Source organism: Notamacropus eugenii, chromosome 5 (assembly GCF_028372415.1).
Source record: "Notamacropus eugenii isolate mMacEug1 chromosome 5, mMacEug1.pri_v2, whole genome shotgun sequence".
Taxonomy (NCBI): Eukaryota; Metazoa; Chordata; class Mammalia; order Diprotodontia; family Macropodidae; genus Notamacropus; species Notamacropus eugenii.
Window position 1 is genome coordinate 232541621 of NC_092876.1, and position 17407 is coordinate 232559027.

Sequence of the window (17407 nt, forward strand, 5' to 3'; positions counted from 1 at the left end):
TTTGCTGTGCTTAAGGGCTGGCTTGGTACAATGTGCCAAGCTGCTAATGAGCTGGTGAAAATATCCGATTAAATTACTTTCTTCTGCATCTGAAGCTCCTTCATGTGAGCCTTGTTGATGCTTCTTAAAAAAAAAAAAAAAACCCATCTCCTTCTGTTACAATTACAGGGGGAAAATCATCCCAGCTGATTTGGAGGCAAAAATTCTTGAAGCCAAGAAAAAGGTACGTGTGGTAGAAAAGTCTGGACAAGAGTCAGAAGTCCTGCGTTTGAGACCAAGCCTGAATACTTACTTGCCCACATGGGACTATGAGCAAGTCACTTATTCTCCCTAAGCCTCAGTTTACTCAACTGGAAAAAAAGGATAAAAAGATCTATCTTATATTTCTATCTTATAGGCTTGTTGTAAGGAAAGAGTTTTGTAGTATGGTGTCATGGAAAGGACACTGGACCTGGAATTAGAAGTCTTGGATTTGAGTCCCAGCCCTGACTGTATGATCCTGGCTAAGTCATTGAACTCAGTTCCTGATCTAGATAAATAGATGTAAATATAAATAAATATATATTTAGATAGACAGACATAGATACATAGATAGATAGATGATAGATATTTAGAAAGCTAATATCCATATAACCTAACTCACAAGGTCATTGTGAAAAATGATCTCTAAACTATAATGTACCATGTAAGTGTGAGTCATTATATTACAGCCATAGAATACTGATAATCCCTAGTGTTTATGTTTTTTAAACCTAATTAACAGGCATTATTAAACTAAAAATTATTTCATGAAAAATAGCATTCTGCAGTAATTGGTGAGATAGCTTCACAAACAGGGAAGACCTGGGTTCAGGTCCATATAATGACAAAGTCCAATCTATCGGTGCCCCCAAAGGGCTCTTTAAGATTATAAATTACAGAGCTGGTGCTGAACTATTCAGATAGGGTTTTCCCACTAGAAATGTCATACATCGGTGAAATCACAGGTACAGACTCCCAAAACAATCACTTAATGTTCCTTCTAACATTTTTTTCCTCCAGCTTTTATGGGTCTCCAATAAATGGGTTGACCTAATTCTCTAAAGCTCTGTCTACACAGTGCCCAACAAAGGCAGTCGAAAAGTAAAGAGTCCAGCCGTATTTTGTCCACATTATGAGAAATAATTCTGTATGTCTTCCTTCCTTCTTTTTTCTTCCTTTTTTTCCTTCCTTTCTCTTTTTTCTTGCTCAAATGACTGCTTGCTTTAGCATCCTGTAGACACAGTCTTATTTAACTTTTAACTTGCTTTTTATGCTGCTACAATCTCAGTGTATCATTGGAGTCTGTTTAGCAAAGTTACTCTCATGTTTTAGCTTATAGCACATACTAACAGGTCTTTGCTGATCCAAACTTGGCAAATTCTATTAAGTGAAAAATCTTGTTGAACAGATGCCATGTTGTAGTCAACCCATTTAACAATAATGCTGTTTTAGTTTTGTATTCATGCCTTCTGCTGTAACAATATTATTTGCTGGGCTTTTGGTAGAGTGAAGAGGGTGAGGAGCAAAGAAAGAGACTGCCAAAGTTTGGGCAAGAATATTTCAACAGCAATTTCAATTCAACATACATTTATTAATCACCTGTTATATGTAAAATGCTTGCTAAGGGTTAGAAAGATAAAAATGAAGTCTTTGTCCTCAGAGTGAATACATTGTAATCAGGTGTCACCACATGTAAAACATAAATATAATCCAAAGAAAATGAAAGTGGAGGAGAACACTAGCAATAGGAAGATTCGTGGGAGGCTTCAAGGAGGAGGTGGTATCTGAGTTGAGCCTTAAAGAAGGACAAGAGTTCTGAGACAGGGGGAAGAGGAAAGATGGTACGCTAGGCATAGAGGATAGCTTGAACAGAGGCGCAGGGGTGGAGGCAGAGCTAAGGTACCTCAAAACTTTTGACTCCCAGATGTCTCTAAATTCATTCCAGGTCTATAACAATATTTCTTCCTTTCTTGTTTACATCATTATTTTGATATATCAAATATTTCAAGTTCTGAAAATGAATGGATTTATGTAACTAACTACTACATTAGCATAGTCATAAACCAAAAAAAAATATTTTAGAAAGAATGCCTACTAAGAAGGATGAACAATATTCTTACAAAAATCCCACAGAGTTTTTATATGATGTCATACGACAGTTTTGCTCCTCCTTTCTGTGCCTCAATTTCCTCATCTTGAAAATGAAGGAGCTAAATTTAGGTAATCATTTATGTCCTTTCCAACTGTATACCCTGTGATTCCATGAATTCCGTCTTGGTCACTTATCAGCTGTGTTGACCTTCAATCTCCCAGTCTGAAAGCATTTTTAATAATGTATTTTTGTTGATAACTTGGTCTTTGCCTTGTGGCCTTTGCCCACACCCCCACAGATAAAACCTTCCTTTGTGAACAAAAAGAAAAAAAAGAATTTCATATCTGTTAATGTATATACCATTCTCTTCTGGTCGTTCCCCCACTTCTCTGCTTTGAGGGAAGAAATATGTTTCATTCTGTTCTCTGGAACCTTCATTAGCTTTGCAGTTCCTCAAAGATCAACTTCCTTTTATTGGTCTTTTCATTTGTATTGTTGTAATATGGTGTTTTGTGCAATTAGTTCTACTTATTTTACTCTGTAAAAGTTTATACCAACCTTACCCTGAATAAGCATTTACTAAGCTCCTACTATGTGCTAGGCAGTGAGGATACAGAAACGAAAATGAAATAGTCCCTACCCTCAAAGACCCAGCATTTTATGAGGGAAAACAACACATTCATATAAGGAAATACAAAGAAATTTCAGGGGGCATTAGGAAAGATCTTGGGTAGAAGGTGGCACATGAATTGAGTTTTGAGTGGGTCCAATAATTCTGATGAGACAGAAGTGACAAGACAGTGCATTACAGGAATCAGGGATAGCCTGTGCAAAGGTACAGAGATGGAAGAAGGAATATCATTTATAATTAAAAGCAAATGGGCTAATTTAGCTAGAACCTAGAAAAGGAAAGCTGTGAGATGAGCCTAGAAAAATAGGTTGAACATTAGGCAAGACAATTCACTTTTCTGGCCTCAGTTTCCTAATATGTAAAATCAAGGGGGTAGACTAGATTGCCTCTAAGGTTCTTTTCATCTCTAACAATCTTTGAATTTAATACAACTCACTTCAGGTTGTTAAAAAAAAAATGAATACAAACATTCAGCTGCCATCACTTGAAAGCAAGTTTTGATACCACTTGGTTCAATCAAGAAATGTTAAAGATTGATTAGTTCTTTTGTCTTTTGTCTTATGCTGTAGGGTTATGTTCCTCTTTATGTCAACGCAACTGCAGGCACGACTGTGTATGGAGCTTTTGATCCGATACCTGAGATCGCAGATATATGTCACAAATACAACCTTTGGCTGCATGTTGATGTAAGTGTTGGGACACAATAAACAGCCCAAATCCAGCTAGGTGAAGGAAACAGCTCTCCGTTTGGGGTACCTGGACTGTTTCCAACCCCCCAGGTCTGTCCACATCCTCTCAGTCCCGTACCCTCCTCTGGTCCCCAGCCTGACCATTCTGGACAAATGTCCAAAGTTGCATCCTAGAAGTGTTCTTCTTTAGGTTTCTCTGGCCTACTCCAGAGCTACTTGAATTTTCTTTGGTTCATATGCACCATCTTCTCCCATAGTAGCTTCATTTGGATAAACTGCTCCTAGATGGCAAAAACATGAGAAAAGGGATAAAGGAAGTGGCCACACATGCTGTCAATGCAGTTGTTCATGTCCTTTGCTTCAAAACATTGATCTAGAAACACAATGACATGGAAACACTTATATAATACCAACTGAGAGAGATTTTTTTCCCCCTAAATTGTTCTGAAGAGACATAAAGGACCACAGAGAACATTTTCAAATATATAACTATATTTCTTCTCTACTCCCTCTTCCTTTTCTTTCTCTGCCCCCTGGGGATGTGCTGGTAAATATTTAACAACCAGCTTTCTAAAAAAAAAAAAAAGTACATACGACAACTTTAACACTTAGTTTGCATTAACATTTTTCCATTGTTTTCTTAAGTCTAGACAATCAACAAACCAATAAATCAAGTCCTTATTTGCAGCATTTCCTGATTTCCAAGATGTAAAAGCTGACACACTGAAAATTTAACAATCTGGCTCCATCATACCCCTGCTCATCCTGCTTCTCTTTCTCTCTCTCTCCCTCTCCACTCTCTCGTCTTTCCCTTCTTCCTTCCTCCTCCCATTCTCACTCTAACACTCACTTCTCTCTTTCTTTTCTCGATGTATCTCTCTACTATCTCTCTGTGTGCCTGTCTCTATTTATCTTTTTAACCTCTTACACCTGGACTGTCTTTTCTGCTGTGAAGTAGATGACAAAACATAGGTTACAAATATGATTCATTTCTGTCTCTTCCTGCCCTTTTCCCTCTCCCCCCCTCTGCAGTATTTTATATGATTACCCTCAGAGAAGCCTGGATATTTTGTAGCTTGCTACAGTCTTCAAGGACCACTCAAATGACAGCTATACAAGTATTATCTTGTCACATATCTAGGTACTTCGAGACATACCTCATGCAGTGACAACTAGGAAACAGCCACCTTCAACTCTGCAGTGCTCCAAGTGGTCCCTGACTCAAGCAGTCACCTAGAAGGGTCTTTGATCTTTACCTCATCAGTACCTGATATTTTTGGACATCTGTGGTGCTACCACAGACTTAGACCTTAACTAACCTGATCTCCCACCTACTGCCAACTAACTTACTTGACTGGAACCTGGGTTCACACTACTCTCAGCAAAAATTTCTTTTAAAAAATGGCAAACATTAAGGCTTGAAGTTGTTGCCATACGAAGACTTCAGTGGGTTTATTTTGCCAGAGGAACTTCTGGATCTTATCTTCCATATAAGTCCACATGTTTAAAGAAAGCTATAGAATGGCTAAATAGCCTAGAAAAGAATTGGGAATCCTCACATGGAGCTGATCCCCTCATCCCTCTTCTTTCTCCTCTCTCACAGGCTGCCTGGGGAGGAGGTCTCCTCATGTCCAGAAAGCACCGTCACAAGCTCAATGGCATAGAAAGGTATGGGGCACAGTTTCCACGTATCCTCCCATTCAAAGTATCAGACATGCACAGTGTGGTCCTCTGCTTCAGGGTGGCACCTCCTTTATTACCTTGCAGAATCAGTGATTTTTCTACTTAACTCAGGTGCTCAGGTGCAGAGTTTGCAGTTTGCCATGTTCACTCGCTAATTCATTTCCCTTCTTTCTCTGCCTCATTGTTGCTGGCTGGCTCCTTTGAGATAAAAGGGGGAAGGGAAGAACAACCCTCCCTCATTTATTACACTTTTCTCCTCTCAAAAGAAAAAGGAGCTTATGAATAGAGGGGGAATTCATAGCACTGGCCTCTCTTTCTGTTCCCTGTAGTGACTCCTGAGGCTTAAAGCCATTTCTCCTGACCATCTCCTAACTTTGTAAGGAAAGAGTCCCTGGAAATAAGAATGGCCATTCAAAACACAAGCTATAATGAAGTGAGGCCACAGACAGGAGCCAATCCAGATGCAATTTAGATTTATTGAACAACTTCCATTTTTAAGTTTTGAATCTGAGAAGACCTGAAATGTATTTTGACTCCATGAATTTTCTTCTTTAGTGTGAGTATAAATGTGTGTATGTATGCATATATATGCATATAAATATATACTGTATGTCTATAGTATAAGCATGTACATATGTTATATATGCAGAGTATGTGTACATACATTCACTAAGGAAGAAAATTCCTGGAATCAAAATATTTTTCAGATTTTCTTAGATTCAAAATTTTAAGTTGGAATTTTTTTGATAAATCAAAGTAATTCAACAAACATTTAGTAAGGACCTACTATATGCAAAGCATTTTGCTGGAGGTGGGGCTAAAAAGACAGAAATAAAGTCTTTGTCCTGGGGGAGATTACATTTTATTCAGGCTTTACAACATGCACAGCATAACATAGTCCATGGAAAATGGAGGTGGAATAGGACACTAACAGCAGGAAGGCTCATGGAAGGCTTCATGGAGGAGGTGGCCCCTGAGCTAAGAATTCTGAGAGGTGGAGATGAAGAAAGATGGCCTGCTAGGCATGGAAAGAGGTAAAGTATGAGTCAGATATACATACATATGTACGTGACAGGCATATATAGATATGTTATATATTATATGTAGCATGTTTATATACATTGTATATGTTACTATATTATATAATTGTATTATATATTCATGTACATATGCATTTACATACACAACTCGCACACACATATATGTGTATATATATGTATATATACATATGCATACATATATATAGGTATATGTGTATATTTATAGATGCAGCTAGATGGTGCAATAGATAGAGAGCCAGACCTGGAGTCAGAAAGACCTGAGTCCAAATCCAACCTCGGACACTTACTAGCTGTGTGGGCCAGTGGGCAAATCACTTAACCTCCTCATCTGTAAAATGAGCTGGAAAAGGAAATGGCTAACCACGCTAGTATCTTTACCAAGAAAACCCCAAACTGGGTCACGAAAAATTGGACACTGCTGAAATGACTGAACCCCGGCAAAACAAAAAAATATGTACATTAGCTTATGTGACCTAAAGAAAAAAATCAAACCTTGACTATACCTTATTTTCCATTTGAAGCATAAATACATTGTTTATGTAGAATCCCTGGGAAGTTCAGAAAAGCTTATGACATTTTGTGAGACAAATAAAATTCCTTAAGAACAGAACAGTCTGTGGTACAAAGATCAAATGGACTGTGGTACTTTGTAATGACCCTTTGCCCATCCCCTCTGCTCTGGGGCCCTTATGGCTTAAGTTGGGCTCCAAACTTTGACCCTTAGGAGTGAGATGTCATCTGAATAGTTTGCAAATCTACTCTACAGTAGATTTGCTTTCTTCATTATAATTTTTGGAGGAAGGAATTATTCTGGGTTTCTCTATTTATTCACACCTTATTCATATTCTACAGACACAAATATACCTACTAAATACTTTCCCCACTAAAAGACCTCTTTGACATAAGAAAGTTAAGAATTCTGGGTAAGGGGCATAGTAAGGGAAGGTCAAACAAACATTTCAATGAAACCATTGATTGTTGGGGGCAGAGTCCACCAAGTTTACAGGAAATTTGTCATAAGCCTGTGTATCATTGAAGCAGAAGTGACAAGGTTTTACTCATTAATTATTTCACTTGAGGATTGTTGGGAAAACCTGGTTAAGGTGCTCCTTGATCACTTAATTGTCTTGAATAAGTTGATTAGGATAGTAGGAGACCTTGCTTGTTAAACAGTGGTTACAATGAAGATGATAAGATCATGATCATTTAGCATTTAAATAAGCTTGCTGTGTAGCAAAACTTTATGGGTGATTTGTCTAAGGGCATTTTTAGGAATATCTCCTCATCCTTCCAAGTAGAGGCAGTTAGTTAGGATGGTACACAGAGCACTGGACCTGGAATCAACCTCAGACACAAATTGTGTGACTCTGAACAAGTCACTTAACCTCTTTATTCCTTAATTTTCTCATCTGTAAAATGGGGATAATAAAAGCTTTTACCCCTCCCCCAGTACTGTTGTGAGGGTCAAATGAGATGATATTAATAAAGCACCATATAGATACCAGCTATTGTAGAGAGGTAGACATGCAGTTAGATACAACTCGAGCCCATTTTATGTATACGTACAAGAAGGAAGAGCATCTGAGTCATTTTCCTAGTAATAAGTGTCAGAGTATTTTGTTCATCGCACTGACATCACATTTACTGGTCAAACATACACACACGTTTATTCAATCAAAGTAGGATTGTGGGTGAGGAATGTATGAGTTTACGAACATCCAGTGATGAATCCCCAAAGAACATAACTCATTGTGCCCCACTGTCTGCATCTCCTCTTACAAGCGCTGATTTCTTCTTCCAGAGCCAACTCAGTTACCTGGAACCCTCACAAGATGATGGGCGTTCTGTTACAATGTTCTGCCATTCTCGTGCGGGAAAAGGTTTGCTTTCTTTCATCAAATGACTCTGAAGTGCCAGAGGTTCTGGTAGCTGGAGAAAAGGGAAAGAAGGGGATTGGTGCCACATAGCAGGTGCTGGCCACAAGGCTGGCAACCCTGTTAGTAGGCAGCCATGCTGCTTATCCTTCCCAGGCATGAGTTTTTGAGATTCCTGACCAAAAATCTGTTTGGGTAGGACCAGGACCAGGTTTTGTAGGCATCAATAATCCATTACTAACCAATCCACATTTATTAAGTGCCTACTCTGTGGCAGGCACTGGGAATATGACAAATGTGAAATAGTCCCTGCCCTCAAAAACCTTACATCCTAATGTCGGAGATAGCATGTGTGTGAGTGGATGTGTGTGTGTGTGTGTGTGTGTGTGTGTGTACAGAAGGGGAAGGAGGGAGAATGAGAATGAGTGTGTGTGTATCTGTTATGTGGGGGGGGGGGTATATGTGTGTGGGGGTGTGTATGTGTGTGGGGGTGTGTGTACAGAGGGGGAAGAAGAGAGAGAGAGAATACAGTGTTATAATGATGAGGAATATAATGTTGTTTTAGGGAAGGAAGGCACTAGGCATGTGAGACAATTATAAAAGTCATCATGTACAAGGTGACATTTGGGCTGAGTCTTGAATGAAACCAAGGATTCTAAGATAAAGAGGGGAGGAGAGATGGTGTTGCAGGCATGGGCCAGTACAAAGACACAGAAACAGATGAGAAAGTGTGTGTGTCCAATAGCAAGGAAGCCCATGTGGCTAGACCCCAGAGAACATGGAAGGGAATCCTGTGTAAAAAAGACTACAAAGCTTGGAAGGGGCCAGGTTGTGAAGAGATCTGTGCCAAACAGAGGAGTTTATATTAGCCCTGGGCTATTTACTGGCAGCTGCTGGCCTTCATGCTCAATATCCATAGTTGTACTGAGTATCTGATCTAAAGGTTATTTAAAATTCCCATATCTAAGAGGGCAGAAGTGAGAAAGAAAAGTGATAGTCCTACCTGATGAGGTAACCTCCTCCACACACAAAAAAACTGTTAGCTGCAAGTTATTAGCATGGGCTTATGTTTTCTGTGAAAAAAATTATAAAATTAGAAATTAAAAAAAGGGAAAAATTTACATGATAACTTGGCTATGTATTTAAAAGGAATAACAAGTTGTACATAATAGATTTGCAGTTTTCACATGTAAATAATCTTATTTATTATGCTATTTTATGAAATCTTTGTTTTATTCCATAAATTAAAAAAATTAAGTAAAAGATGAAAATTAGGCTGGTCCTAAAGAACAAAATAAAGATGTTACTATTTTTTAATTTTAAAAAATTATTAATTTTTTAAATTATTCATTTTTAATCTGACTCCAGAGACTATGTTCTGATGGCAGTGTCTATGGTGGAAGAGGGAAAAATGGAAGTCAGGAAGCAAGAGCTCTGCATTATATTTCTCCCAAGAGTAACCTTCTCCTGAACAGGACAAGCAGCACAGAGTGGCTTAACAATACTACTGGGAGGGAGGGGAGAGAAGCTGCTTGTCATCCCAAGTCCCCTCCCCTTCATGCTTTAGCAGATCAGCAATACAATATGTAGTTCCTTCTGTTTCCACCCCCAGGGCTTACTCCAAGGATGCAATCAGATGTGTGCAGGATACCTCTTCCAGCAAGATAAGCAGTATGACATTTCCTATGACACTGGAGACAAGGCCATACAGTGTGGCCGACATGTGGACATTTTCAAGTTTTGGTTGATGTGGAAAGCTAAGGTAAACAAGGAGGGAATCCGGGAAGTGGGATGGAAGTGCTTTCACTTCCTATTTTATGAGCACATGGTAGGTAACTGTAAACTGGGGAAGGTGGCCTTCAGGCCACTCACTTGTCATTAACATTCACCATAGATAATTGGTAAAGTAGACAATTTATAAACTGTGACCACCAGCCAGTTTGAAGGATGTAGTTTTGGGCAGCGTGGAACCTCATACGGTCTTGTTAGTCAACGCCAAATCAGCCCTTCTGAGAGCTTATCTGCTCCCTTTGTTAACACCAACCCATGAAAACACTTTGCACTTCTGCCTAACTCTCAAAGCTTGTGCTTATCTAGATTGACTACTTTGTCAAGACTTAGACCTAGTGAAATGTCCAAGAATCCTGCTAAGCCAGGGAATGCACAAAGACCAGTGGCTCTCTGCCACCTGCCTAGTGATCAAGGGAAAAGTATGACACTAATTTTAAAAAGCTGCTTGTGTAGGATGAGAGCAAAGGATGATTTTGGTCAGGGTTCACTTAGTACTTTTAAGTCCAAGGTGGAGGGACATGTGGCATATTCCAAAGCAAACAAGACTTTAGACTAAACTCACTGGGCAATAGAATTTTTTGAAAGAGGAAATCTCTGCTGTAAATAGTCACTCAGAGGTCAGAAAGCCCCCACGTTTCATTCTGAGCTGTGCATGTCCTCATCCTAGTACTTTTTTTACTTGGGGTTCTCCATCACTGTTCAATTATTTCAAAAACTAATATTTTGCCTTCTGACAAATGAAAATAATCACACATTGCTTGGGTTTGTATTCTAATATTTTTATTTTAAAGCCTTCATGTAGTAGAGATACTTCAGTGACAGATAGGACTAATTGACCTCTGAGGTTCCTCCTGACTTTATGATTCAATGATCTTAATATGTAAATGGGGAGATGATCCATTCCTATTAATATCTCTCTTCCTTTGAAAACAGGGCACAGTGGGATTTGAAAATCAGGTCAACAAGTGCCTGGATTTGGCAGAGTATCTCTACGCCAAAATTAAAAACAGAGAAGAATTTGAAATGGTTTTTGATGGTGAGGTAAGTCATCACAGTCTATCCTTACTATAAATAGCATATGTTGACGGCTTTTGTTTTGTTGAATGTTTCCATAAGTGATGATTGTGAGGCCATATTTGTCCAGAGTACCAGGTATTGCACAATCTTTTCATCATCGGTCTTTGGCCCATAAGAATACTACTGCCTGAGACATCTTGGATGTGTTTTTTAGTGATGCTGTTTTGGTTGACCCAGAATTCAAATAGGAAGTGGCATCATTAGACACACTAGCATGTTCACAAATAGTTCCTCTTAAGGATGGGTTCAGTGACTACTTAGTCTCACCTATCTACCTTTGGGAGAGAACACATAGAAACCATCTAGGACAGCTGTGAAACTGACCTATTTCCCTATTCTTCAAAGGCTCTGGGAAAAAGCAGTTGATATCTTCCCTTGCTGGTATTAATCATCTCTCCTAATCTCTATAATCAGGAATTCATCTCTAACTAAAATCCGTACTCCTGCAGGATAAATCTAATTTTTCCCTCCTCCTTTCCTTAGGAGGCTATCTTCTGAAATTAATCCTCTATAAACCTTTATGTTTATTTGTTTTAAATTTTATGGCCACCTTCTTTTTCCTGATATATACCTTTATTTCTAAGTATATCCATCTCCTACCCAGAAAGTAACAAAGACTGGAAAGAATCACAGTTTAACAAAACTGACATACTGAATAGTTTGGTAGACCATGCCATGTTCCACACCTACAGTCAAGATGCCATAGGCATGATGGGGATGAAGTCTAACTGCCAAACACCATTCTTAATACTTACCGATGTGAGTTCAAAGCAGCTTCCCCTACAAGGTCCCTATGACAAAATGACTAGGATAAAGTCTGACTATAGTAAGATCTGTGAGAGGAATTAAAGAAAAGAAATCCTGCTCCAATCTCATCCAGATAATAGAATAGTATAAAATGAGCATGGACTAATCAGTGAGATTGTTGACTATTGATCATAGAATCATAAGACTGGAAAGGCCTTCCAAAAGGTCACCTCCCCTCTCCCTCTGCCTCTAGACTGCATTGGAATCACTGTTCTTTACCCAAAGACCTGCCTACCCTCTCCATAAAATATTTTCAAAGCAATTACACAGATTCCCTTTGTAATGCTTCCACCATTGGTCCAATGGGTTCTTCTTCTCTAGCCTACCCTCTGGTGGAATCAAGACTTCAGGCCACTCTTATTTTGTCATGCTTCTCAAGAATTGGGCATCTTTGCCAAACACCAGGGGTTGCTAACCTGAAGAAATTAGGGGAAATGTGTTCTCATCGAAAAGAATGGTGTCTTTAGGAAGGACTGTGGGAAACATCTATTTAGCTTGTAGTTCTAGTTCTTAGACTGTTCTAATCACAACTTGGTCATTATGTACCATTAACTATACCTTTATCAGTCTCCCAACTTTGTATGTCTCTCTCCTAGCATTGTACTATTCCCCCATTCCTCTTTTATCTCTGAGCCACACCTAATTTATCTCTTGTGTCTTCAGCCTGGTTGTAAAGCTATATATTGGTGAAACACACTCCATTGGGGAGAAAGCGGACCTGGCTGTGGAGTTCATTTTTGTGTCCATGGTTCAATTCTCCCCTCTGGTACATGAGTAATAAAAATGTCTTGGCTAATCTAGAAAAATGCAGAGTATTGAATTTATTCTTTAATGATCCTATTTGTCATTGGGTTGATTTAGATCAAAAATTCCTTTACATATATCTAAATATATGGAGATATGAACATATGTGTGTGTAGTCTCTCACTGTACCACACTTTGATTACAGTACAAATCAAATCATGTGCCCAAGTACATAATAGTTCATTGTACATTCTTCACTATAGCTCAGAATGTTTACTGGGGATGTTGTACATGTCCTCTGATATTAGCTTTAAAATGAAGTTGTACTATAACCCTGTGAAAAGAATAACATAAAAGCTAACTTTTTTATAGATCAACATCACACAGATTAAAATTTTAAACATACTAGAGTGAAATGGGATCAGTTTCTAGTAAATGAAAATTTCACAACTAAATATAATTAGGAAATACATGGTTATTTGAAAGATATTAAAAATCCTTAACTATTTATAAAATGTTCAGAATGTTTAGCACTCTGAACATCCAAAGATCACAAAACCTATACTCTTAAGCTCTTACACTTTAAAATGTTTTACTAACTATTTGCATTTTTAACACACCACAGTCATTTCTCAATAAACCACCTCCTCCATAAAGCCCTCCTTTATAATGAAGAAATGAAGTTAAGCAAAACCAACAAATATAATGCATTCAACATTCCACACCTGTAGTCCACCACCTTATGTTCAAGAGGAGAAAAATGTTTCATCATCAGTCTTCTGGAACTAAAATTAGTAATGGCATTTAATATGAATTTTGATAGTGTTATCTTAATTTAACTTAAATATAATTTAATTACTGTAGCCTTTGTGCATTTTGTTTTCCCGGCTCTGCTTTTTTCACTATGTTTCACCTCATACACATCTTTGCAGGTTTTTCTGAATTCCTTATAGCCCTTATAGTTCCTCCAATACTGACTCTGTAACAGGGGTATGTAAGTCACCAACCTCCTCAGCTACCTCACTCATTCCCATATTTTTATCTCTAAAATGTAGGATAACCCAAAAGTATATTTGGATATTTTCTCATGAATTTATAAAATTTTTACTTATTTCCCAATTAATCAACTCTTCTCACAGCCTCCACCCAGGTTCATCAAATATTTATTTAATAAACTGTAAAAACATTTTCTTTATACTAATTACTTACAGCACTCCCCTAATCTCCTAGAATTAAATATTAACGTTACTAAATATTTATAATTAATAATATAGTTTATTAACAATAAGATCAATCATAAAACAAAGACATGGACAATTATTTACAGTATTTAGCATGAGAAACACCAGAATTATAAATCCTCATTATGATGACAAATGACCTCACTTCTGAGAGCATTTAGTATTCTTAGAATAACAAATCTCTCTTTTCATCCTCTTTGTAAGGCAACGTTTACAATAGTTTCATAAAGAAAGAAGGTTGTCTCCATCTTCTTTCTCCTTAGACTCACTCAATCTTTCTCCAGATGTGACAGGGGAAAAAAATGACATTTTTAGCTTTTATCAAGTCTTCATTCTTATTCTCCATGCTAACTCTTCATAAGGATTTTTTTTATTAATGTTTCCTCATAAAATAACAGTTAAAACAGTTCCCTCAAAAAAAAAGAAGTTTCTCCTTACCTTCTATCTCTTGGTTTTCAGCACAATTTCTCATAGATTCTCATAGATCAAAGTTAAACTCACACATCCTCCCTGATTCCATAGAGTGAAGGCCCTCATTGAATTATAGTTACAACTATAACTCATAGCTTTTCTGATTTTAAAGAAACAGAGAGACCTGTCAGAGCGAACTTTGAAAGTGTTTTAAATTGTCCCTGTCTTTTATCTTCTTTGCCAATTTGATCCATGCGAATTAAAAATTCAAAGTTGTTGTAACTGCATTTGTCTTAGTATTAGCCATTTGGTGCATTATTTTATGTCTGTTAATGGTTTATTTTCTTCTTTTGAAAATTATTCTTATTTTTTGGGGAATCACTTATTTATTGGGGAATAACTCTTAGTTGTTGCGTTTTACTCATCGTAGAGTCCTCAGACCATCACTCAGAGACTGCTTACTTTTTATATATTGTTATGTTATATTGTGCTGTGTTGTGTTGTGTCATATGATATGATATGACATATGATATGATATAATATTGTATTTTAACAAGTTTCCCAGTTTCTTAGATGACTGCAAATTAGAAGGAAGAGGAAAAAGTTTAGGGGGAGTCATATTGACAGCAGGGAGAAGTGACAATTGACAAGTATGTTAGAAGATAAAAAACTACGATAGATAAGAACTCAGAAAAAAGAAATCACAGAAGCCATAAGGCATGTCATGAAGGGTAAAAAGCTCCAAGTACTCCAGCTGTCCCTGAGGACATCATGGTATTAAAACACAGCATAAACATGCATGCTCATAAGTAGGACTCAAGTCAGAGACATGCTGGAACCAACTTGAATTATCAAGAGAGTCAATGATTAAATTTTCAGTGTGAACATTTATACCTCAGAAATGGACAGAATCTACAAATCAGGGCTTGACTAATTTTTTTTCCTACCTGGACTTTAAAAAGTGATGGAAAACATAAATAATACAGATTAAGCTTAAAAGTGAGTCATGTGAAGGAGCAGGAAAGTGCATCATATTTTTTTTAAAAATTTCAAGAAATTTGTGTGCATATAAACATTTTAACATACATATATTTTAAAATGAATTGCTTGAAGAGATAGTTTTCAGTTATCTGGAAAACTCTTATATATGGAATATTTCATTCCCTGATGATACATAATAATGTTGTAACATTTATTCAAACATGTCATGCTATTGGAAATCTGAAAGCTTCATATATGACTTCAGGTAAGAATTCTGGGTTGGGGAAAGGCTTGCCTTAGGTTTTCATATACTTTCATGCATCGTTGTTTTTTTCTCCTCAGCCTGAGCACACCAATGTTTGCTTCTGGTACATTCCACAAAGCCTCAGGGGCATCCCAGACAGTGATGAGAGACGAGAAAAACTTCACAGGGTATGGAGAATATCTAACCTATCATCTATCTTTCGGCATTTCCGTTGGCAGTCTAGAGTTAGCTTGTTCTCCTATGACGGTTCTGCTCATCTTGATCAAATGTTTTTTGAATAACTCAATTTTCTTTGAATTATCCTTGTCACAAGGGAATTAACCTTTGCTTTAAGGTCAGCTGAACTCTGTAGCTTTAGTGAGGCATCAGTCTCAGTTTTCATGGGGGTCCCTCTTGGAACAAAGCCAGGATTCATTGTGCAAAGTAGTCTGATGAACATTCCCAGACTATGACAGAATCTCAGGTCAAGTACAGGAAAGACCAGAGCTCTTCACAACTAATTGGTAATCACATTGAAGCTGTCCAGTCATCTGACTTCTGTGTATCTACTGGGAACATCCATTTAAAACAAAGCAGGGAATGAGGTAGGTGGTGCAGTGGGTAGAGCACTAGGCTTGGAATCAGGAAGACTCATCTTCCTGAATTCAAATCTGACCTCAGACACTTCCTAGCTGTGCAGCCCTGAACAAGTCACTTAACTCTGTTTGCCTCAGTTTCCACATCTGTAAAATGGGCTGGAGAAAGAAATGGCAAGTCACTGCACCATCTTTGCCAAGAAAATCCCAAATGGGGTCATGAAGAATTGGACATGACTGGAAAAAAAACTGAACAATAATAATAAAAGAAAATGAGATGAAAGATTTGATGGAAACTTGACTCAGTGGCTGAACTTTCAGTTACTTATCAAAAAATACTTGTATATCTAGTTGAGAATACTGCTCAAACCTGTAAGTAGAACTGCAGAGCAAACAACCCAGCCCTCTATTCAGACAGTTTCTATGGTAGAGTAGGAACCCAATTCTGCTTTTAGTTGGATTGAATCTGCTCCTCGAAGTGAGATTGTTCTGGTCATGTCTTCAATATTAACAGTAATTTCCTTTCTAGTGGATTGCTTTGGTTATAACTTACAGAGTAGAATCTCTCAAGGTTTGAGGACTACAGCAGTTGAAGATGTGTATTCAGTAGTGAAGCAGCTAATGAAAATTTAAAAGACAATGTCTAACACTAAAATCCAGAGCTCAAATGAACCAAAGGGTTTTGACCTTTACCTCAAAAATCTACTGAACCCTGGCAATGCCCACGTCTGCCTCTCATTCTCTTTCTTTTCCTTCCCTTCTTCTTCTTTGTCTCTTCTGCATACATATATATGTATGTATATGTATATATGTATATATACATATATGTGTGTTTGTATATATGCATATATTTGCCTGCTCCTTCTTTTCCCTCCATCTATTTTTCTCACTCTCATTTTCCTCTATTTTTTTCTCCATGATTGTCTCTCTCCCCTACCTGCTCTGCCCTTCTCACTTTCTCTCCCCCTCCCTATCTCCTTCCTTTTCCCTTACGTTTCTTCTGTTTTTCATTTTTTCCTGCATTTAACAGACCACAAACTAAAACTAAAGGTATTTTTTTAAATATTTCTTGCACTCAGTGAGCAAAGTTTTATGTTCCTTGCTTTTAATTTAAGTGGTAGATGAATTGAAGTATTTTTATTTCTTTAAGAAAACATTCACCCCATTAAATTGCTTTTTCTGTGTAGTCATGAATTGATTTTTTGCAGGTAAATGGCCCGTAAGAATATTCTCACCCCTTGTCTACATAGTGACATAACCAGTATTCAGTTCAGTGAGGCATTAATTAAACCAACATTGGCACTGAAAACAAAACAAAATGAAAGCAGGTGTTAAGACTAATTAGATTTTTTGCTTCTGAACTCACTATTTGGCATTAGATAGTCAAAGCTTCATAGTGCAAAGGCCTTGGAGGGCATTAAAGTCAGAGTTTGTTAAACTTATAATGCCATAGATTGGTCCTTT

At 37.6% G+C, this 17407-nt stretch overlaps 1 protein-coding gene across 1 annotated transcript in view; it reads left to right on the plus strand.

Annotated features, from left to right (window-relative positions):
• GAD1 (glutamate decarboxylase 1) overlaps positions 1-17407 on the plus strand; it is a 55992-nt gene that overhangs the window by 31632 nt on the left and 6953 nt on the right. The window contains exons 9-15 of the mRNA XM_072612293.1: positions 169-223; positions 3314-3430; positions 5037-5101; positions 7979-8057; positions 9664-9813; positions 10776-10883; positions 15446-15535. Coding sequence (XP_072468394.1) covers positions 169-223; positions 3314-3430; positions 5037-5101; positions 7979-8057; positions 9664-9813; positions 10776-10883; positions 15446-15535 — 664 coding nt within the window. The remainder of the gene's footprint in view (positions 1-168; positions 224-3313; positions 3431-5036; positions 5102-7978; positions 8058-9663; positions 9814-10775; positions 10884-15445; positions 15536-17407) is intronic.